Here is a 22,992-nt window from a genome sequence, read left to right as displayed (position 1 = left end):
TCTGAAAAAATTTCTGAAAAAAAAGATCTGAAAAATGTCGGACAAAAAAAGTCTGAAAAAAAAAATCTGAAAAATGTCGGAGAAAAAAGTCTGAAACAAAAGATCTGAAAAACGTCGGACAAAAAAGTCTGAAAAAAAGATCTGAAAAAATAGTCTGAAAAAAAAAGATCTGAAAAATGTCGGACAGAAATTTTGTTAACAGCGTCACCTGTGGCCGTTAAGTCTACGAAAGTCAGCGTCCTATTGCTCGCGCTTGTGCCCACTCTACATAGACATGAACGAGCATCGGTCAAAACATTGAGGCGACACATGTCAGCTAAAACACAATTCTAAAAAATCATTATTTTTAATTAGCTCCAAGTGTGCATGCTTTACCACCGCACTACACCGCCATGAAACTAGAGTCCACTTACTTGCACCTCACACTGCCAGTAACAAGTGTTACCCTATATACCCTGAGCCTTTTAAGGATTTGGACTGAAATTCATAAATTCTCTCGTCAACCTCAAACCTCTGTATCATTTCAAATTCAAATGATAAGAGCACAGAAAGAAAACACCAGTGTAATGCTGTTCAAATACCTAACTGCTCCCAGACTGCCTGTCACATTCCTTGTTTTACCAGTTTGCACTGAGATGCTGAGGGTTAGACATGTGCAGCACTGTCAGACCAACCTCTGTAAAATGTCCTCCGCACTTTTTTTTTTTTTTTTCTAGAAAAGTCCGCTGAGTAAATGCCTTTCTATCAATGTCAAAGAACTTCCATAGATATAAATGTCCTTTATTTGTGCGTTTCTACAGGGTAAACAGTGGGCTTCACTCCTGCTGTGCCGAAAACTCCAGTGTACCACCTCAATGAAAGTATAAAGGAAGAAGGGGAATGTATTGTGCATGTACCTGAGGCCGTATTCAGGAAGTATTTTATCTCACCGCGACAAGTTCTCTGAAGAGGCGACACAGTTGACTTGCTAAGAGTTTCTTTTTCAGACTCTTTATGAAGCTGCTATGGGAACTTTTTTCTTTTGTTTCTTTTCTTTTGCAACAACCTCCATGTTCCTGCCGTCGACTACCTCTAGTATCATCACGTGGCTAAACAGAGTTGGCTGTAGCTTCAAATAGGGTAGAGGCTATACACAATAAGTTAGTCTTTAGCTAACTAATATCGTAAACATTGTTTACTGGCCCAAATCCCTCATTGAAGCTGGTGTTGCTCCAAGACCTTTTAAATATTTCACTGCTGGTGTATACTTCAGGGAACCTAAACCAGTAAAAAATAGCTCCTGTCTCATTTTGCTTAGTTTGCTTTCTGCGGTTGCCGTAGTTACACGGTGAGCCGTGGAGGCCGTTTGAAAAATCTTCATCCATTATTAATTCAGACGAACAGTCAATAACTGTTGTCACGAAAGCGGCAGCTCTCCTTGCCGCTCCCACCAACCTCAGAACTTCTCAAATGAAGAATGCCATCGGTATTTTTCCTAAATCAGCCAGTTTGTGGCCGAGGCTTTCACCTAACACCCCCTGAAAACACATTTTCTCTCTCAGCTTCCTACTCTGAATGATGGATTCCCACATTAAATCAACATTTTCTGTCAATTATTATTTACTATTTAACCTTTATTTATCCAGGACAGTCCAACTGAGATTTAAAATCTCCTTTCCACAGGAGTCCTGGAAAATGTCACGTACTTCTGAGCGGCAAACGATTCAGCCACAACATTTTAAATCAAAAAGTGATGACAGTTTGTGGGTTTGCTTCTGTAGCTTTGACTGTTAAACATCATGCACCCTAAAATAATGCAGAGGGCCCCAGCAAAAATAAGCAGGGACGTCCAACCAAACTGTTGGACCTGACTTTTGCTGCAACTCGATGTAATGTCATCCAGCAATGCACCACTATGGCCAATCAGGTAAATGCAAGCACACATTCCTGGTAGATTACTTTGGGACAGGGTGATTCTACTGTTTACCCTGGTTATTTCAGAAGTCACATGACCTGTCATAGGTAGTACTTCAGAACGTTAGGTGACCCACACATTCTCAGCCGAGTAAATGCATTTCCTGTATAGTGTATATGTGGCATTAATGGTCTCACAGAGGCCAAACATTTACCTCATTCTCTTCTCCGAATTCCACAAATGAATGAATGATCTACCTGCAAACTACCCGCAAGCCACACAAGCTTGAACCTGACTGAGATAACAGGAAGTGCAGCATACAGCGGTACCATCTGTGACGTTACATCTGTCCTTTTTTTGACGTGAATCCCTCTCCTTTGTCCCGGTCTAGTAACCCACCCCGAGAACTTTCTTCATGTGCTCGTACACCACGTAGGAGATGCTGACGGCTGGAACGACTTTGAGGAAGTTGGGTGTGATGCCGCGATACAGACCCGGTACACCTTCATGGGATATGATGTATTTGAACTGGCCCACCATGGTCAGCTTGGGTTTGCCCTCAATGATGGCTGAAAGAAGAGAAACACTTATTTCTGGAATATGAATATATATATATATGATAGAAAATGTGTGAATCCACAGCATATCTCACCTTGTGCCTGCATACGTGTCCGAATGAGAGCGAGGGGATAGGATGCCAGCTGGCCGCAGGTGCTGGAGACGGTACCGCAGCCCAGCAGGACCAAAACTCCTGGATCTGCTGTATTTACGCAGTACTTCTGGAGCCAGGCGTTCTTCAGAGTCTTGAAGCATGAGCAGTTAGACAGAAGAGTGGATGAAAGTAGGATATAAGGGGGAAGAAAAAAGAAGGAAATAAATAACATTTGCTAAAAAAAATACATCGACAAACTGTTTTAGGAAATAACTGAGCTTTTTCCAAAATGAAACAATATATTCAGGAGCCGTTTTTAAAGATTTATGTCTTCAGTAGGAACCAGTTGATTTGGGTCTGAGAGCCACAGTGAGAAGGGAAAACCAAAAGCATTGAGAGACGGACTAATACGTTGTTGGTTTTTGGTCTTTTAATAGGATTTGTTGACAATAAAAAATAAAAAGAATGAGTTCTTACTTGGGAGTTTTATTTTTTGACCAAACCAGCAATCTATCAGTCAATCAATCAAATGATATCAATATATTTATTTATATAGCACCTTTCAAACAAGTCAAATGCAATTCAAAGTGCTGGACAGATGATTGACAAAAATATAGTGTTAAAAATGGATTTAGAGACTAATGCACAACAAAACAACCAATATAGAAGTTCATTGAATAATAAAGAAACAAGAGATGGGTATTTAAGATAATAAAAGATAAAAATAACAATAATAATAAATAAATACAAATTATGAAACTACACAAAATAAGCAGATTGTATTAAAATAATAACATTTTAATAAAATAAAATAGAATAAAAAAGATAATAATGATCAGCAATAAAATGTTGATTAAACAAAAATAGAGTAAAATAAACACTATAATGATGAGGATAAATAAAATAGGTATAAACAATAAAAAACTTAAAATTATAAAACACTACATGAAAGTCAGACTAAATAGATGTTTTTTTTAGTTTACGTTTAAAAATATCAATATTTTCTGCTCCTCCCAGTTCCCTCTGGAAGGTTGTTCCAGCGGCTGAAAGTAGCATCACCAAATGTTTTTGTTCTGCTTTGTGGAACAACTAAAAGAGAAGACCTGGACCAATAGCATTTCTGCAAGGTAGTCTGGTACAAGTCCATGTAGTGCCTTATATACTGATAAAAGAATTTTAAAATCAATACAAAAACTAACAGGTAACCAGTGTAAAGACTTTAAAATCAAATTTCCTATCAATTCAAGGGCCTTCTATATAGTCATGTCGTGTGGTTTCTACTGCAGTTCAGTTATTGCAGAATAGTGGCTAAATTACATGTAGAAAAACATACTGTCGGCACATGTGCACACACACACCTCATACACAGCCAAGTCAATGCCAGCATAGGGGATGATGCCCAGTGTATTTGGTAAGTAGCCCCTGTAGAACGCCCGGAGTCCCTCCCTCTTCAGGATCTGTCTGGCACAATCAGCCATACCTGAGTATTGTCCTGTCTTCCTTAATGTAAGACGAGTCTTCAACACCTACCCAACAGAGGAGGGACAGATAGGAACAAAAGATTATTCTTTGATTGGATATTGGACCAGGAGATAGAGCTAGTTTTTGTATTCTTTTATTTACAAAGAAATAGCATCAAGAGGCCATTTGCTGCTACTGCTTAGCTGGGTCTTGGTCATCATGGTACGTGACATTCTTCTACTTATCCGCATCGTCCAACTTCTTCAGTGAAATCCAGAGGAGTTCCAGAACGTGATGTGTTATGTAATCCCTCCAGCATGTTCTAGGGCTGTATTCAAACTCATACTATACTAGTAGTACGTACCGATTTGGCCAATATGTAGCATGTGGTATGCGAACAAAAGCAAAATCTCCAGTTTGCCAAAAGTACCCGGAAGTCCTACTGATTCGGAAAAAATCTCCAGTATGCATCGGACCAGTCTTCCATGCCTACTGTATCCCACGAGGCAAAGCGCTGGACCACTACAGGCTACGGTTACAACAACAGCAGCCAAAAACAGCTTGTTTTTTTACCTTTTTCGTAGCTATTTCATCATTAAATTCACTTCTGAAAAGTTTGAGACCAGAAATCAACAGTGTAGATTTTGAATATTGACAGTTTTACGATATCGGATGGTGAATCGAACATTTGCTCCACCGTTGTTGGAGTTTAGAAGCTCCACAAACTGCCGTGACAGCTAGCTAATTTCCCGACGGTCAGTCTGCCCCTGGGCTCAAGACATCTTTACTCTAATGACAATTAGTGCTTGGGTGCCAACCTTGGTTACTGAGTCTTACAGCTGCAGAATGAAAATGATGCTTGTTTTTTCTCAGAAAGCAGGCTTGCTTATTACAGAATCTTTTTGGCACCAGAACTTGATTTGCATTCATTTAAAACTCAGTACAATAAAAACAGTTGTTAAGCTCCACAAACATTGGCAAGACATTTGCAAACTGGCCTTTAAGCCCTATCTTAACACGAACCTTCCAATTATTCAAATTTCAAACTGACCTCCATGGGGTAGATGATGGTCTGGGCGGTAGCTCCTGCCAGAGAGCCAGCAATGAACCTCTCTTGTACCCTTAAACCGCCCCCCTCTTTACTTCCTCGGATCAGCCACTTGAACTAGATTAAGAGAAGTAACAGGAGAGGAGGGGAAAGCGTACGCCATGGAAGAAGATGTTGGGAGGGCACAGAGGACAGGTAGTGAATTTGATTAACCTGACGTATGAAAATGATGTATATAGGATTCATTCACTTTACAATCAACATGCAAGCAGATTGATTTTCACTTGTTGATTAATTAGAGCGTACTGTACCTGTTCATAGGCCATAAACTTAATGGCAGATTCAGGGGCAATCTTGAGGACATTGATGCCATTTCCCCTCCAGAGTGAGAAGACGCCTCCCTCCTTTACCATCCCCCTCAGTCCAGACCACAGGTTAATCCCCCGAGACGTAGAGCCGTGTACCTGGACACACAAACACTGCCAGCTCACTCATCTTTATTACGACCTGACTGTGCCAAGTTTGAAATGTTACTGTGGGCTAGCGTGTATATCCGACCCCAGTGGTGTTTATCAGGTTTGCCTGATGAAGACTTTTAGGTGGAACAGTTTAGCAGTATGCTAACATGTTGGCAAACCTCCAGCAGACCGATGAACAATTATGCCAAAAACAGAAGCCTGTTGATCTGAAAATACACATCAGAGTTGTTGGAGTCCTGTGACTGCCGGCCTTCCAGACTCCGTTAACATGTTGCTCAATTTAACAGATGTGGGTTCCCCGTTACACAGATGAGACTTCAGTCCAAGGGGGCTTATTGACATGGGTAACATACGTTTTCATTACTAAGCAACTGTGAATTAAAAACAAAAATCTGGTCCTCTCTCAAGGTTCCATAGTGGAGAGGAGGTCGTGTTGCTCTGGCTCTATCTATTCGGCGTGGAGAGGTGGTCGTGTTGCTCTGGCTCTATCTGGTTGGCGTGGAGAGGAGGTGGTGTTGCTCGGGCTCTATCTATCTGGCGTGGAGAGGAAGTTGTGTTGCTCGGGCTCTATCTATCTGGCGTGGAGAGGAAGTTGTGTTGCTCTGGCTCTATCTGGTTGGCGTGGAGAGGAGGTGGTGTTGCTCGGGCTCTATCTATCTGGCGTGGAGAGGAAGTTGTGTTGCTCTGGCTCTATCTGGTTGGCGTGGAGAGGAGGTGGTGTTGCTCGGGCTCTATCTATCTGGTTTCGAGAGGAAGTTGTGTTACTCTGGCTCTATCTGGTTGGCATGGAGAGGAGGTGGTGTTTATCTGGCTCTATCTATCTGGCTTGGAGAGGAGGTCGTGTTGCTCTGGCCTACTTCAGCTTTAACACTAACCCTTCAAGTAAAATTAAGCCACACAGTAATGCTGGCTTGAGGACACATCGGATACTATTATTATATTGAATATTATTGGATATCTGTGTTTAAACCTTTGATCAGTAATCAATTAGTAATATTTCAGTCTCTTTGTAGAAAGAGACCATAATAAACCAGTAGCAGGTTTCAGAGTGCTGCCAGTCGTCCCTCTGTTATCTAAGTGACATTTCAAGCTTCAACACAGGCAGAGCCAGCGTTGCTCTGTGTTTTAGCTGGTAGTGCTCCAAACACCCACCTGAACTACCCACCGTATGCTTTGTTTCATTTCAGTAAGTGAGCGTAAGTGAAAGCACTCTGAACACGGACTCTGAAAGATAGCCATAGATGGATGTTTCCACAACACTGTATTCACTAACAGTAGGCAGTATTAGGCAGCAAGTGAACCTTTTGAACTTTGAAATTTTTGTTGGAAGCAGAATAAATGGGCAAGCGTAAGAATGTGAGCGACTTTGACCACGGCCAAATAGTGCTGGCTAGACGACCGGGTCAGAGCATCTCCAGAACTGCAGCTCTTGTGGGATGTTCCCGGTCTGCAGTGGTCAGGACCTACCAAAAGTGGTCCGAGGAAAGAAAAACGGTGAACCGGCGACAGGATCAGACCCGAGGCTCACTGATGCACGTAGGGAGCAAAAGCTGGCCCGTGATGTCCGATCCAATAGAAGAGCTACTGTAGCTCAAATTATTGAAAAAGTTAATGCTGGTTCCGATAGAAAGGTGTCAGAACACACAGTGCATCGTAGTTTGTTGAGTATGGGGCTGCGTAGCCGCAGACCAGTCAGGGTGCCCGCACTGACCCGTGTCCACCGCCAAAAGCACCTACAATGAGCATGTGAGCATCAGAACTGGCCCACGGAGCAATGGAAGAAGGTGGGCCGGTCTGATGAATCACGTTTTCTTTTACATCATGTAGATGGCGATGAGTTTAACGTGTTGACTCGGCCTCCAAATTCTCCAGATATCAATCCAATGGAGCATCTGTGGGATGTGCTGGACACACAAGTCCGATCCACGGAGGCCCCACCTCGCAACTTAAACAGGACTTAAAGGATCTGCTACTGACGGCTTGGTGCCAGATACCACAGCAGACCTTCAGAGGTCTAGTGGAGTCCATGCCTCGACGGGTCAGGGCTGTTTTGGCGGCAAAAGGGGGACCTACTCAATATTAGGCAGGTGGTCATAATGTTATGGATGATCGGTGTATATTCTCATTGTAATGATATGTGGCCTCCAGTCTTACCTCTGGAGTTACTTAAAAGATGGTAATATAGTATAATATATAGTTTACATTGCAATGCTTAAAACGTTCCTCCATCACTGATCTTTAACTTTGTGGAGTGGAAGTGAAACGACTCACCTGCAGGAAAACTTTCAGGCGGTCCAGAGGAGCAGTTCCTGTCCGGGACACAGCACCTGCCATCGCTCCGGCAACCAGCTGCCTCCACACCAGACCTGACCGCCGCTCCCGCTCTGAGAATTCATCTGGTACCGTCAGATGTTCCCCAATGTCAAACATCTAGAGCAACATTAAAAATAAAAAGGGCCAATCTGTATTTATTTTCAGGGTGCCTCATTATTCCTTGAAAGAAAAATACCACAATATACACCCTTACTAAAGTGTGCTATTAGTATACTTCTTTTGAACTTCAAATAAGAGAGTATGCTTTCAGTACTTATCAGCGATATATTTAACAAAAGTATACTTAATTATATTTGTCTTATAGGCCTATTTACTTAATCTTTTGATCGAGATATACTTAAGAAAAGTATAATTAAGTATTCTTGCCTTATATGCAAACAGAAAAGATAACTTGCGTAGAGGCATGTGAGAACAACATATTTTATTCATTTTTTTTTATCTCATCACAAATCATCAAGTCAAATAGCAAAAGGAGCAAGTCTCTTTATGTAATACATAAATCATAAATCAAAACTTACAAGTATAGCCGTGGTAAAGTACTGAGAGCATACTTTAAAGTATATAACTATGAGTATACCTATAAGTCCACTTGTAGCATAGTTCACTTCATAGTGTGGTTACTTTACAAAATACAACTTAGATGTCAACTAGTTGTGTACTCAAAGATTAATATTCTTACACTTAAAGTACACTTAAAAGTATACTTTTATAAACTAAAAAGTGGGCCAATTTAGTCCCAAGAAATATTAAGTAGTACACTTAAAAGTATATTACTAGTACATTGATTACATAAAGTATACTTGTGAAATTTGCAACCTGGTGACTCACATGGGAGTGTTTCCAGTGGTGGACGATCTCTTCCATGTTGTGGAAAGGGTTGAACAGGAAGTGATCGCGCCATTCATTCCAGTCGATCGTCATAGTGCCATCCCTATCCATACTGGGACACAGAGTTACACCACAGGATCAGTACAGTGCCAGCAGCAGATCACTTACGGCTTCTAACATCACAATTCAAATCCTTTGTTTTTCACACAAATACACAGAACCTGAGCAGCAGTGGGTATAAATGGAGCAATTATGATTAAAAAAAGTTTATTTTTATAAAACGGTCACTATATCTCTCTCTCTGAAATGACCTGTGATTGGTCAAAGTCTCCAGTCACAGGCTAGATTTTCTCTCACAACACTTGAATTACAATATGCTGAAAGGTTACTATGGGATTTTTGCCCAATGATGCCAGAAATATACTGCCTATTTATGCTTTAAGGATGCTTTTTGAGCTGTTTAAGAGGGCTCTAATATTCCTTGTCTTTCATTGTTCTCTCTCTCACACACACTGTACCTCTGCAGTATCCTGGAGGCCTGCTCCATGGTGACCTCCACACCCAGCTTGCGCAGTGAGTGCTGGATCTCCCCGACATCAATTCGACCTACAAACACAACAGAAAGTGTTAACACCTTTGTAAACAGCAGTCAATGATATTAAATGTATCTTATGGGCATCACTGGAAAACAAGTAGCAGGAAGTGACAGTATGTGTGTTTGTGGGTGTTTAGCGTGCCCACACCATCATTGTTGCGGTCAAGATTGTGGAATATGAGCCGCAGCCTCTTCTCATGAGCCCACAGGTACTGGGAGAACTCCTGGAAATCCAGTAAACCATCGTGGTTGATGTCGCTCTCCAGGACTATCTGTGGGGGGAGCAGAGGGAGCCTGTCAGTCATTCAGCAGGGAGTACAGACAGGTCCAGATGGGATGGAGCAGGTGGAGGGGGGCGTGGGGGGGGGGGGGGGTGGAGGTAGAGGTGTACAGATGAGGGTGTGTTGGTAATGTAGACGGCACGGAAGTGACAGGGGTCAGGAGTGTATAGAGAGAGCAAGTGAGGAGAGAAGAGGACAGAACGCAAGGCGCTGTGCTCCCTGTGACAGTCAAGAAGTAAACCACATCTTACCTGGCTGCAAACATAACTTCTCCTCTCTTGATTAGGACAAAGAGAGAGAGAGAGAAAGAATACAAGACTAGTTCTTGTGCACAGAATGGTGGAAAAACACAATTTTTTTCTATGCTTTAACTCAGGGGTCAGCAACCTTTAACACCAAAAGAGCCATTTTAGGCAAAAAAAAAAAAATAAACTTTACGAGAAAAAATGTCGTAATATTACGAGAATAAAGTCATAACTTTACGAGAAAAAAATCTTAATATTACGAAAATAAAGTCATACTTTATGAGAAAAAAACGTTATAATATTATGAGAATAAAGTCATAACTTTACGAGATAAAAAGTCGTAATATTACGAGAATAAAGTCATACTTCACGAAAAAAAAGTCGTAATATTAAGAGAATATAGCCATAACTTTACGAGAAAAAAAAGTTGTAATATTACGAGAATAAAGTCATAACTTTACAAGAAAAAAGTCATAAGTTTACGAGGATAAAGTCAGAAGTTTCCAAAAAAAAGTCGTAATATTACGAGAATAAAGTCATAACTTTACGAGAAAAAAAAAAAAAAACATAAAATTACTACTTTTTAATATTATGACTTTATTCTCATAATACTATGACTTTTTTTTATCTAAATCTATGACTTTATTCTCGTAATATTATGACTTTATTCTCAAAATCTCAGATTTATTTTTTTTCCTCAATGTGGCCCTAATACTCCATCCTACTGTCGTACCATAGACCTACAACAATGATAAATAAAATTGAAAATGTAAACAAAAAACAGTTATTCATTTCCAATAATTTTTTAAAAATCCACAGGGAGCCACTGGAGAGGGGCTAAAGAGCCGCATTTGGCTCCGGAGCCGCAGGTTGCAGACCCCAGCCTTAACTTAGCTACAAGTACAGTTACGAGTGTAGTACCATTTTAACTGGCCTTTGGCAGCAATGACTGTTTAAAGGTCTTCATCATCCACAAAACATGTAACATGACATCAGTAAACACATCGGTATAAAACTATTTTTGTATTATAAATTTCAAATGACTATTCTCTTCCATCTCTGTAATGATGTAGTGTACTGAGTGATTTCACACTCAATATACACTTACTTACTTTTTAAGTCTTGGTAAAGTAAAAACAGAGATTTGTTTCTAAACACATTATACATGTTAGAAAATCATTGCTGAAAACATGTGAAAAGCCAAAATGAGAACCAAACAGGCAAACTGACACCTGATGAAAACTGCTTTGCATCTGTGTTTGTACCATCAAGAAAATAGGGTCCTCACAGTTGAAATTACAATTAGTGGAGAGTCCTGGTGGCCCAGTGTTTAAGATACATGTCGTATTATTACTACAGCATTCCTGGTTCAGTTAGTGCATGCATGCTCCCCTCTCTCGTCCTCTTCATTTCCTGTCTGCATCTCTACTCTCTAATAAAGGTGATATACCAAAATAAGAGGAATCACACATACAATTTCACAATGTATAAAAATATAACCATTCCTACGCAAAGCAACTTAGAGAACAAAAATCTTCCTCTGCTTTAAAGTGATGGCTAGAGACTGACGCCAACTGCTGAAACATGGTTCTGTATTTAAGGCAGTTTCTTCTTTCAGTCACATTTGTTTGTCTATTTGTTACCAGGATACCTAAAAAACTTGTCAACAGACTTCCATGGAATCTGGTGGAAGGATGGGCCACAGAGCAGGAGAATATTTGCTTTGATTAAAACAGTTGTTATGAAGTTAAATAGGTCATAATTCCCTCTTTAATATCTATTTTATATTGATGTGAAAACATCTCCTACAAACAACTGGATTTATTCAAGTTTCTCGCCAAAAAACTTAATTTTACAAGACTACATTTGAACACATCATGATAACGTTGTAATTTACCTTCACCCTACTGTCATTTTGCCGAGCAGACCGTGAACGCCTCATAATAATAACTGAATGGCACCTCCGTTAACGTTAGTATCTCCGCTATTTAACCAATCAGGACTGTGCTGCCCACTGGCTGCTAACAGCTAACGTTACTAACTCTCCTCCTGCTGATTTCAGCATAGGTTTATTGTTCACATTGTGTCACTTTAGCACCACGCTGTTGAGCGCTTTTTTTTTCTCTTCGCCGTGTCTCTGGTCCCAAACAAACTGAAACATGATACAGCGTGCTTATTCGTAACCGTGGGAAAGCATCAATAAGAGGAATCGATGGTCACGGAGGCATGAGATGCCAAGAAAGCAGACAACTACGGTTCTCTATTCCCATCACTAGCGTTTTCCCAGCCTGCCAAAGTGGCGGGTGTCCTGATGATTTCCCCCCAACAATTTACCCGCATTTGGCGGGTGGCGGGTGGCGGGTGGCGGATGCTAACTTCAGACCCTGGCCGGACAGCTTATGTCTCTCATAAAACTTTTTCAGAAACACATTTCGGTGAACTATTTTCGTGATATAAGAGAAGAAAGTTTCCAAACAAGCCACCATATTGTTTCCGGTTCGGAAGCTGGGAGCAGCAGCCCACGAGGGAAAGCGTTCGTCCAATCAGGTGAGGAGAGCCTTGAGTCTAGTGGTAGCCCACCAAGCGTCCAATGCTGGGAAGCAAGAAGATCCCTCGCGATAAAAAAAGAAAAACGTCCTTGTGGACAAGTACCATTAGATGGGCCCCGGTGCTTATTGACAGCTGTTTCCTCAGTTGGACAGCGTTGTAGGTGGGATTTAGAATGGGCATGTCAACTTCCAGAACCAGAAAAATAGTGCCAGAAAAATTGCCACGTAAAGGAAAGAACATCAGTATCATCAGCAACACTTGTTCTATCGTCACACAGCACATAAAGATGACATAGTTGCCCTTACTGTCACCTTTTTAATGATGTATACGTGAAACGTCTTGATTTGAAAAACACAGGAAAAACCTATTCCAAAGGCTTTTTGGGGTTATGGTAAGCCCCAGGTTACAGGCTGTGAACTTCCTACAGTAGAAGTCTATGAGCTTTGATTGTATCTATACTGAATGGTGTGGATGGGCTGGGTAGTGTCTAAAAGAGTTATACAGCCATCTTCATAACCATTCAAATGAATGGACTATCAGCTTCGGACTGGAAGACAGAAACAAGTAGATCACAGTACAGTGATGTGAGAACCAAGGTCAGTAGTGTAGAGGAGAGACTGTTAAAATATTCATCCACAACGGGTTAGATTCCCCTGAAAACTGGGACAGGTTGCCTTAATATGGTGTTATAACCAGGCCACACATATTAGTGCAACAGGTTAATTAATGACAGTCTCACCCAAGGGACTACTATTACTATTTAAAGGCAGAAAAATGGTTTATTCTGTGGCTATCTCTACTGTATGTTGAGGGTGCATTTTTGTGTTGATAAATATATAAGATAAGAATGATATAAGAAAATAATGCTCTTTGCCTCTATAAACAGGTATTACAAAAATAGGAAATCAATAATAACTCAGGTATTGTTCATTGCTGTCCCGCTAGACACGTTTGTAGAAATGTAGCACAAAATTTGAATTTAAATAAACAGAATAGAAGTTTAAGTCAAAATTATGAGGATGAACTTTTGACATACTTTAGAAATTCTGAGATGGTAAAACTTAATAAGAAATTGTTTTTCTTTTTAAAGTATAGTTTACAAGTTTTACAAGGTCAAAATTATGAGATAGGAAGTCTAAATTATGAGCTACTGAGACACATTTATGATTTCTTAAGCTAAAATTATGAGATAAATTTGAATTATGCATTTTGTGATCCAAGTCGGAATTTTCACCCTGTTTCTCAAAATTTAATAATTTAATTCAATTTAATAATTGACTTATAGTGTACATTTCCGTTTTTATCGTTAACTTTCCATTCTTTTTTTCTTTTGCTTTCTTAAAGGTGCAGGTTGCGTCAGAGAACTACGGGGTCAAAGTGTTGTGAGTTAAGAATAGCGTAGGTTCATCTGGAGAATAGCAAAGTTAGCGTGTAGAGTGTGTTGTATGTGGGAAGTGAGTGGTGAAGCAAGAGAAAGAGAAAGAGCGGCAGCGAATAAGACAGAGTTAGTCTAGCTCTGAGAATAAAGCAGGTGAATTTACTGTAGATGTTGCAGTTTGTGTAGAAATGAAAGCTCCTCAAGACGTGCAGAGGTTTCCCGTGTCTTGTTTCCCGGCGGCTGAGTTGCGTGACGGGGCTTAACTCCGGAGCGAATAACGTTATCGACTCCGACCCAAGCAGGAAAAGTTAACACGGTGTTTTGTCCGTTCTGCGACCGACTCCGTGAATGGAGGATCCGCTTCCTATGTAGATATAAACGGCTCATTCTAGGGTAACAAAAATTAAAAATACATATTTTTAGGTGATTATACACTAAAGAAAATATAATTATTTACATTATATTCCATTTATGCCACTAGATCCCCCTAAATGTTACACACTGTTCCTTTAAATGGGCTTCCGTAAAGCATGCACTGCACGGGGCAACGGTCCGTGTACCTTTTGATAGTTTGTTTTTTGTTTGAACTAAAAAAGAGAAATCATTTTATTTAGGGATGTTTACCGAAACCCGGTAATAAACGGGCCCTGGGGTTAAATACCATAACGTTAGTATTTATTATCACACTGAAGCCTCTCCTTTGCTCTGTGTCAGGGCTATGGAGGAGCTCTCCACATAGGCTACATACAGTATAATGTTACACACAGATTCACGCAGTGAAGTCAGTGAACAGCTGATCAGGGAGGCCGCGGTGGAAACAGTGAAGTCAACCAGGTGAAGTCGAGTTGACGACTACGCTCGTTACTGTAAGTAAATGCAACAAAAAGTATAAAGCCAATACTTTATCGATATACCTGTTCAACAAGCATAAACATGATGTCGAAAATTGATATTTCAATCTGCTCTGTCCGCAGTCTCTCATCCACCGCCATGTTTTTCTAACTCGGCTGATAGCGAATAGTTACAAACAAGTGTTTTTGTTGAGTTGCCTCTTAGTGAAGGCTCTGAATGACTTTAGTTCCTACTAAGCGGTGTTCCAGTGTATGTGTCTGGGGAGTTTATTGTTGACAATGTCTTGCTGTCTTGGTGCAGACTACGGAGCCTCCGTGTTATTATTATAAAGCAGTCTATGAGCACAACGTAACCCTCGGCTACACAAGCTAAAACAAAGCTGTCCGTATGTTGTTTTAACTCTTTATCTTAGTTTGCCACGTATCCTAAAATAGTTGTAGGCTTATCTGCTGGCTGAGACAAAGCAGCCCCTCCTCTCTACCAGCGGTAACGGTACCTGCAGAGGGAGGAGGACAGAGGACAGAGGACAGGAGGAAGGACTGATACTGATGTCAGGAATATGATTTATTTTATTGACATTTTAGATAGTTTCCAGTGAGAAGTTACTGAGTGTACAGTATATGGCGGCTATGCTGTTGTAAACATTTTCTGTTGCTGCTCCAATATTTAGCCTAGTGACATTTAAAATATTCAATTCTAATCCGATTCTGAATTTAAAGACAACTAGGCTGACATAAGTAAAGCTAATCTAAACACTTCAGTAGGGATGTGCATTGCATGTAGAACATTTTCCCATCTAACGCTATGGATTATTTCAACCATATTGTTGGAACAGTGGAAGAGGCCGGTGGAAAGACAAACTTAGGCAGTTTTGGTGAGTTTTATTTTGTTTCTGTCGGGTTTGAATGGGTTTGACCCATGCCTCGTAAACCGCAACACACATCAGACATCACAATGGTAAATAACTCTATTTATTATTATATAAATAAACAATTAGTCCCTGATTTTGGTCGATTTTTTATAATTTAATGACTATTTGAAAAATTGAAAATTATGACCCATCCCTACACTTCAATATTTGTTTATTTATCGCAAGTCATATCATCATCACAATATTGAACAATGATATCGCACATTTCACATTTTTTTACACCATATCATTCAGGCCTAATTTTTCTGAATAGAGGTGAACCCATTCCAATGTAAAAGCTCCCTTGCGACCCTGAGTAGGATAAGCGGTAACGGACAACGAATGAATGAATAAATGATGGGGATTTTACAAAGCTTTAGGGAAATATTTTTAATATTTTTTAAATCCGAGGTACTTCCAAACCTTATAGCTCTTAAAAGTTAGTTAGCTCTTCCACATGGAACTTGAAGCCTAGTTCTGATAGTAAACTTGTAGCCTATATGGGCTACTGTCGGCTACTGTCGGCTAAACAACCAGAAGACAAATACCATTGATTATTAATGTAAGCCCAGCCGATACTCACTGACAGATACAAATCGACTTCCACCACTGATATACAATATTATATGAGTATGAACATAAGGAGGAAGAAACATGCAAAAGTGCCTCATGGGGCTTTCACACAGGGGGCTTGTTGCGCCCAAAGTTTGAACTGCAAGCTGGATAGCCGTTGTTGCGCCGCACAAGCCTGTAATGGGTAATGGGTTTCAGAGCGCAGCGGTGCCACAGCCGCATTCGGTGTGACAGGCCCATTAATCATCTTTGAGTTGATTTGTATGCTACATTGTGTTGTAACTAGTCTACGTGTTGCTACCTAAGTGTTTCTCCTAGGCTATCTATAAAGGCCTTTACAACCAGTTGTGTTTTGCTATAGGCTAGGACACACCTCTGCATGTCTTTCACCTGCATGCCAATGAAGCAGAGTGTGTTGAGCTGTTGTGTAATGTATAGTGTATATAATGTATAGGTCTATCTATATATATATATATATATATATATATATATATATATAAGTGCACCTGTCCTATAGCATCAGTGTCGGTGTCTCCTCACCTCCTCCGCCTCTCCCCGGTGTAGACCCCGAGCTGCCAGCCCGGTCTTCAGCTCGGTGATGTCCACCCTGCCATCTTTATTCAAGTCCAGCTGCTTGAACAGCTCTGCATATTTCCTCTCTCTGTCCGGGTCCAGAGACGCTCCGGTATTATCTCCGTGTCCTCCGTGTCCTCCGTATGGAGCCTGGGCGCGGAACCCCTTCTTGTCTTCGCCCATGTGAAAGAAAGAGAGCCGGTTTCCTCGGCTGGTCGACTGTCAGTGTCACAGCCGAGCATAACACAGAACTGGAAGCAGTGCGACGTTTTAGTCCTCGTCGTTTCCAGAGAGACCGCGGACCGGACCGCTATACCTCACTCACACACCACCATGACGGAGGAGATGGATGGAGGAGAGATGAAGCCTGGCTGCGGAGCTTCTGCTGCCGAGCTGATGGATGGATAGAGATAGATAGATGGATAGATGGATAGATGGTTGTGGCTTAGACGAGCTCTCGTGAGATTAATCCCCTGTATCAATTACATACTCCGTCACACTGGCGCGCGCAAAACCATAAACTCATTCAGATGAATTAAAGTTTCCGTCACAGGCAGCGCGCGGACGAGCAGCCGGTTTTACTGCAGTCTCTTTAACCAGAGCCTATAATATTATTAATGCCGTCAGGTTTATTTTATATTATTGGTATTTTACAGTCAGTCAGTAGTCAAAGAAGAAAACGAGCCTACTGACTAAAACACATCTACCTCCACACAGTTAATCCAGCCACGGTCCGTGACGCCGTGCGGCTCTGCTTCATCACGCGATTCTCATCTTCAACGCGCGCGCTCTCACAGCATAGCAGCTCGCGCGCCCCTTCCAGCATAGGAACGGTGAGAGAGATTAGGACTTTAAAGGTCCCATATTATAAAAAAAGTGAGATTTTCATGTTTGTTTTTTTTTATTATAAAGCAGGTTTTAGTGCTATATAAATACTGCGAAAGTATCGGAACACCCAATCCATATTCTACTCAAACTCTCTAAAAAATACCTATTTATTTTTCAAGGAGCAGGTGTATAACAGATTTTTACTCAGATTCAGTGTCCATTTATAAAAAAAAGTTGCTATTTCTGCTGCAGCAGGAGTTTGACACAGTTAGGTTGCATAACTGAGAACAATATGGGGAGAAAATGCAGATGAGCTGAGAGTAATTGGAAAAACAGGCAATGGTACAAATAAATGGTAACTACATGATGTTTGCAGTACATGTTGTTTTCAAAATGCTAATTTTTAAAGGTCCCATGTTAAAAAAAGTGAGATTTTCATGTTTTTTTTATTATTATAAAGCAGGTTTAAGAGATATATAAATACTGTGAAAGTATCGAAACGCTCAATCCACAGGGAAATACACACAGCCCATATTCAGAAACTCTGCATTTGAAACAAGCTGTCAGGATTTCTGTCCATTTGTGATGTCACGAATATACAATATTTAGACCCTTTACACAATTTGAAACGTAAACATTCTCAATGTGTCCCAGTTTATTCCTGGTTGCAGTGTATGTGAATGTCATCAGCTGACAGGAAGTACACATGGACCCAAGCTGTTGTTTAGCAACGCAATTCTGTTGCAATTCCGTCAAAATGCGCTAAAACGCAGCGTTTCAGACAGAGGGTAAATACAGGCATATTCAGGCTGACAGTATGAGGAAAATAAAGTTTTTTTTTAACTTTACAGCATGTAAACATGTTCTAGGAGAAACACAAAATGCAAGTATGAACCTGAAAAAAATCTAGCCCAGGAGTCTCCAAACTTTTTTCCTCTGAGAGCTACTTTGACAAAATGAAAGTGTCCGAGAGCTGATCATATTTTATATTATTAGTAATATTTATTCACATTGCTCAGCTCCACCCAAACCAGCTGAATAAGCTTCTTCTGTGTGAACATTTAGAAAATGTTGATATCCAACACTCACATTTTGACATCATCAACATCTTAAATTCAGCAGCATGTGCATGTTTTTTTTTTTCTGTATGCATTGCTTTACATTTTCAATGTGTCAAGCTCACACTATTAAATTCACATCAGATTAATGTCATAGAAAACAAAACAATGTTACTTATTTTACTTGTCCTTATTTTCTTTCTGTCCACATATCACTGTATCACATCACTTCCCTTCAACCTCTGTAGTTCACATGCATGTATTACATGCATTCAGTCTTTTTAATAGTAAGTGAGTTAACTGTCACTGCATGGAGTCAACAAGAGAGGCGTATGCTGGAGTGGATCCACTTAGGTTCACTCTTATGGAGTCATTTAAATGTTCATCTGTCAGTCTTGTTCTGAACCTAGATTTCATGACATTGAAGACAGCCAGCTGGGACGTATCGCTGGAGTCAACCGACTCATCACACCGGATGGAAAACCATCTGCACCTGTCCATGTCCCGTTGTAGGTGCTCCACAGCATCCGCAGACAGCGCAGTCACTCTCCTTTCCACAGTATTAGCACCAAAATATACAACGGCGACAGCAGACATAATTTCTGTCTTACTTTTATGGTTCTTGAATAGCGTTTCTGCCATCGCAGTCATCGCCTCTTTTACAATGCTGCCATCGGTGAAGGGTTTTTGTGCTTCGTTAGGATGCGCGCCACTTTAAATGAAGCCTCTGTTGCTGCGTTGGCCTTCTTCGCGAAAGTTGGGAAAGACGACCGGCACTCTTCCTGAGGGCTTGGCATTTTTTCATCAACTTGATCTCAACATGGTTGCCGGGTCACAAACTTTCTCATTTTACAGCTAAACAGTACACTACAAGATGTTTCTGAAAACATTTGAGGAGAGAAATAGGCATTACAATAACAGAATATTGATTCATGTTTGATCAGCGCTGCCTAGTTTGACCGTTTGGTTGGAGTTTGTGAGTGATTGACAGCTGCTCAGAGACGGCAAGGCTCCAGATCAGCTCTTACTGCTTGTTTTCCTCCTCTGTAAAATCTTACAGATGCCGTTAGGAGCACCGGAGGACACAGGAGGACACAGAGGAATATGATATCTTTTCAGATTACCTGTCTCACGCACTACTGTCAGCATATAGTGACCGCTTTATAAAAATAACTTTTTTTTTTTTTTTAAAGTTATTTTTTTGGGGGCATTTTCCATTTTTATGACAGGACAGTGGATAGAGTCTTGAAAGGGGGGAGAGAGAGAGTGGATGCGGAAAGGGCCACAGGCCGGATTTGAACCCGGGCGGCCGCGGTCAGGACCAAGCCTTAATAGTCCATGAGCCAGACCCCCAAAATGTGGACGCCGTGCCACTTTGGAGGGACCAAGTCTCATGGTGATTTTTTTAAAGGTCTATGTCCCTAGTGTTGGGAAATGCATGATAGCATTGCAGCAATGGTAGCTTTCTATGTGCTATCACTCCTTTTTTCATCCCTCCATCATTCAAATTTTCCCATCTTTTTTCGCCATTTTACACATAGATCCAGTATAAAAGAGGGAAACCAACACACAATGCCATGAAGTCATATATCATTGTAAAGCTTAGACTATAATCTGTCCATCGGTCACATTGTCATGACACTGAGGTCAAGATAATTTGACCTTTGACCTCTAATGCTGTAATAGGGCAAATTCTGAATGCCACTGCAAATGCCCTTATAACTAACTTCATATTGATCTGATGTGCTAATGGATAGTTCCAGCATAAAGAGTACAAAAAGAGCTTTAAAATTATATATTACATGAATAACAACAATAACAACATTTCTTATCAGAATAAACGTAACTTTGTGCATTTTGTATCTGATAGAATGTTCAGAACTTTGCATTGGATTCTGTTAGTGGGGCCGTTTGTAAATGGCTTTATAAGCAGCAGAAACACAAAATAATACAAAAACTCTAAAAAACTTTCCTAAGAAATGTATTCTCTACCAGGTTTATCAATTATTTTATGTGTTCCCACTCTTACCCCGTTGTCAATATAAACATGTTACCACTGATGAGGCCCCGATTCAGTAGCAGTGGGTTATAATCCAGGTGATATGTGAAAATGATGTTCACTTTTTCACAACCACATGAAACTTGGTACACTTGAACAGTTTGGGGCCCTGAACATTTTCAGATATGGAACCATCGCAAAAAACGCCTCGTGGCAGCCATGGCGGCCATTTTACTTTCCACCATAACCAAATTATGTATTTTGCATCATATCTCCTGAACCCAACATGATAACACAGAAAAGGTGATTTCTACCCTGATGTTTTGATGGCCAACATTTACAATGATACCATACACAATATCATAAACTGTTCAGGTGAATAGTTAATGGTGAATTCAGTGATTTTGTATGAAGCAAATCACAGTATCTGAGAACCTAGGCTAGACTTAACTACTACAACTTAACTAGACTATAATATCATGTCTGTTATGTGCATGTATGTTGTTTAGAGTTTGAAAAGCTTAATCCTTTTTTTCATTAACCCTGACAATACAGTGACTGTAAAGAGGAGAGCAATATTCAATACGACCGTAACAAGTTAAAGCTTTAAATTAATGTGTCAAACACAAAGATGAAAGATACATCCTGCAGATGCGCTGGGACGCATAATCAGTGATGGAACCTGGGGTCATTGGGTGTTTTGGGTCTTTCAACATCAGACACCCTCGCCCAGGCGACCCAGCCAGGGTTGATCAGACCCCAGTTTGCATCCCAGCAGCAGTCGCCCACGTATCTAGCCTCTTGATCCAAAGCCAGTCTAGTGGCTTTCTCTGCAGATTCCGTAAAGGATCTGACTGCCTTTCTCTATGGCCTCCCCGGTGATGCCTATTGCCCAGTGCCCAAATATTTTGCAGAGTGAATGTCCTGAAAATCCTTGGCAGCCCACCTCCACACGCTCACAGCGAGTTCGTCAGCCTTGCCTTCTACACTCTTCCACAAGTTCCTGGTACTTGGTCTCGCTTCCTCTCATTGGCCTCATCAATACGCTCTTCCCAAGGCACTGTGAATTCCAGCATGATCAGTTGCTTGGTAGACTCTGAAATAAGGATCATGTCTGGTTGAAGCCGTGTTGATGTTATCCAGGCTGGGAACTTCAGCTGCTTGCCCAAGTCCACTTCCAGTTGCCAGTCAGTGGCAGTGGTGAGGAGACCAGACTTTGCTCTTGGTTGTAGGTGGGGCTTTTCTCTGGCTCTGAGGAACGTGATGGTCTTTGCCTGGTGTTGATGGCTGTGGCTACACTCTCATTGACTGTGTTAAGCACTTGGTCATGGCGGCAGCGATAGCGTTAAGGTTTGCTGGACTTGGTAGAACATCGTCAACAGCCTGGATTAAGAACCTGATTTGGTGGAAGTCTGCTTGCCAGATATTTGACCAGGTGATCTTTCGTTGCAGTGCACTTTCCCATCTAGTCCATGCTCCTTGCAGTCCCATCCCTACCATCCAGCTGACTATTTGCCTTGGACATTGTCGACCCTGGTCACCGGGAAGAAGCCTATGTCTGCACACCCCATTGCTACGGACCCCACCTTGGCCTCAGCCATGACTCAGCCACCTCCAGTGCTTTGTCGACGCTCCTGCCTGTTCAGAATTGGATGCCGGCAGATGCCTCTTTTGGATCCCAGGACTCTCCGTACTAGAGAGCTTCCCCTCTCAGTGACACCATGAAATCTTCAGCGAGGCCACTGTTCGGGAGCTGCAGGATGTTACTGGTGACATACAAGACAGCACTGCTCATACTGCAGGGTAGGCCTAGCCATCTTCGCAAGTAGCTGCTGATCTTCCTCTCCAGGGACTTGACTGTCGTTATGGGCACTGCATACACCAGCAGAAGCCACAAGATCTGGGGTCGTATGGAGTGCTGGTGTATCCAGGCCTCAAACCTCCCTGGCAGGCCTTATTTCGTCCACCTTTGGGAGCCAGGCCTTGAGCTCTTTACTAGCACCCTTTATGGTGGCCGTAAAATTGAGAAAACATGAGGTAGTACCATATAGGTTGCCCTATATGCCAGAAATATTTCTGCGTGCTGGTGCCCCACTGCATGCAGCTGATGCCCCGATACCACTTATTTTCGAGTACAAGTACTTACATCTGGGTACTCGCCAATACTGAGTACCGATACGAATACTTCTCTGTGCCGAGACCCTCGTTACCAGCCAGCTGGAGGGTGTAAGTGACACACGGCAGGCCGGGGTGTCCTGCATCACTCATGGCCTTTATCATGTTTTTGGCATTGTCCCGGAGCACACCATGAACAGAACTTTCTGGAATGCCCCACGTCTGTAGCATATCATCAAGTGCACCTGCTATGGTTTGGCCAATGTGCAAATCCACTGCGCAGTTAAACTGATGAGAGACATTGGGCTGAAACTGCTAGTCCAGATATATGTGGTGAAA

General features: G+C 41.4%; 1 protein-coding gene across 1 annotated transcript; it reads right to left on the bottom strand.

Moving 5' to 3' along the window:
- Nucleotides 1-686: 686 nt before the first annotated feature.
- Nucleotides 687-17,250, bottom strand: slc25a23b (solute carrier family 25 member 23b). Its single transcript, XM_037792333.1, has 10 exons — nucleotides 16,621-17,250; nucleotides 9,440-9,563; nucleotides 9,215-9,302; nucleotides 8,697-8,808; nucleotides 7,806-7,964; nucleotides 5,367-5,519; nucleotides 5,059-5,172; nucleotides 3,905-4,072; nucleotides 2,547-2,697; nucleotides 687-2,463 (listed from the first exon to the last, which is right to left on the bottom strand). The coding sequence occupies exons 1-10, from the start codon at nucleotides 16,834-16,836 to the stop codon at nucleotides 2,282-2,284; spliced, it is 1,467 nt and encodes a 488-aa protein (XP_037648261.1). The 5' UTR covers nucleotides 16,837-17,250; the 3' UTR covers nucleotides 687-2,281.
- Between the last annotated feature and the right edge of the window lie 5,742 nt (nucleotides 17,251-22,992).

This window comes from Sebastes umbrosus, chromosome 14 (genome assembly GCF_015220745.1).
Source record: "Sebastes umbrosus isolate fSebUmb1 chromosome 14, fSebUmb1.pri, whole genome shotgun sequence".
Lineage (NCBI taxonomy): Eukaryota > Metazoa > Chordata > Actinopteri > Perciformes > Sebastidae > Sebastes > Sebastes umbrosus.
This window is presented reverse-complemented; position numbering and strand designations above follow the sequence as displayed.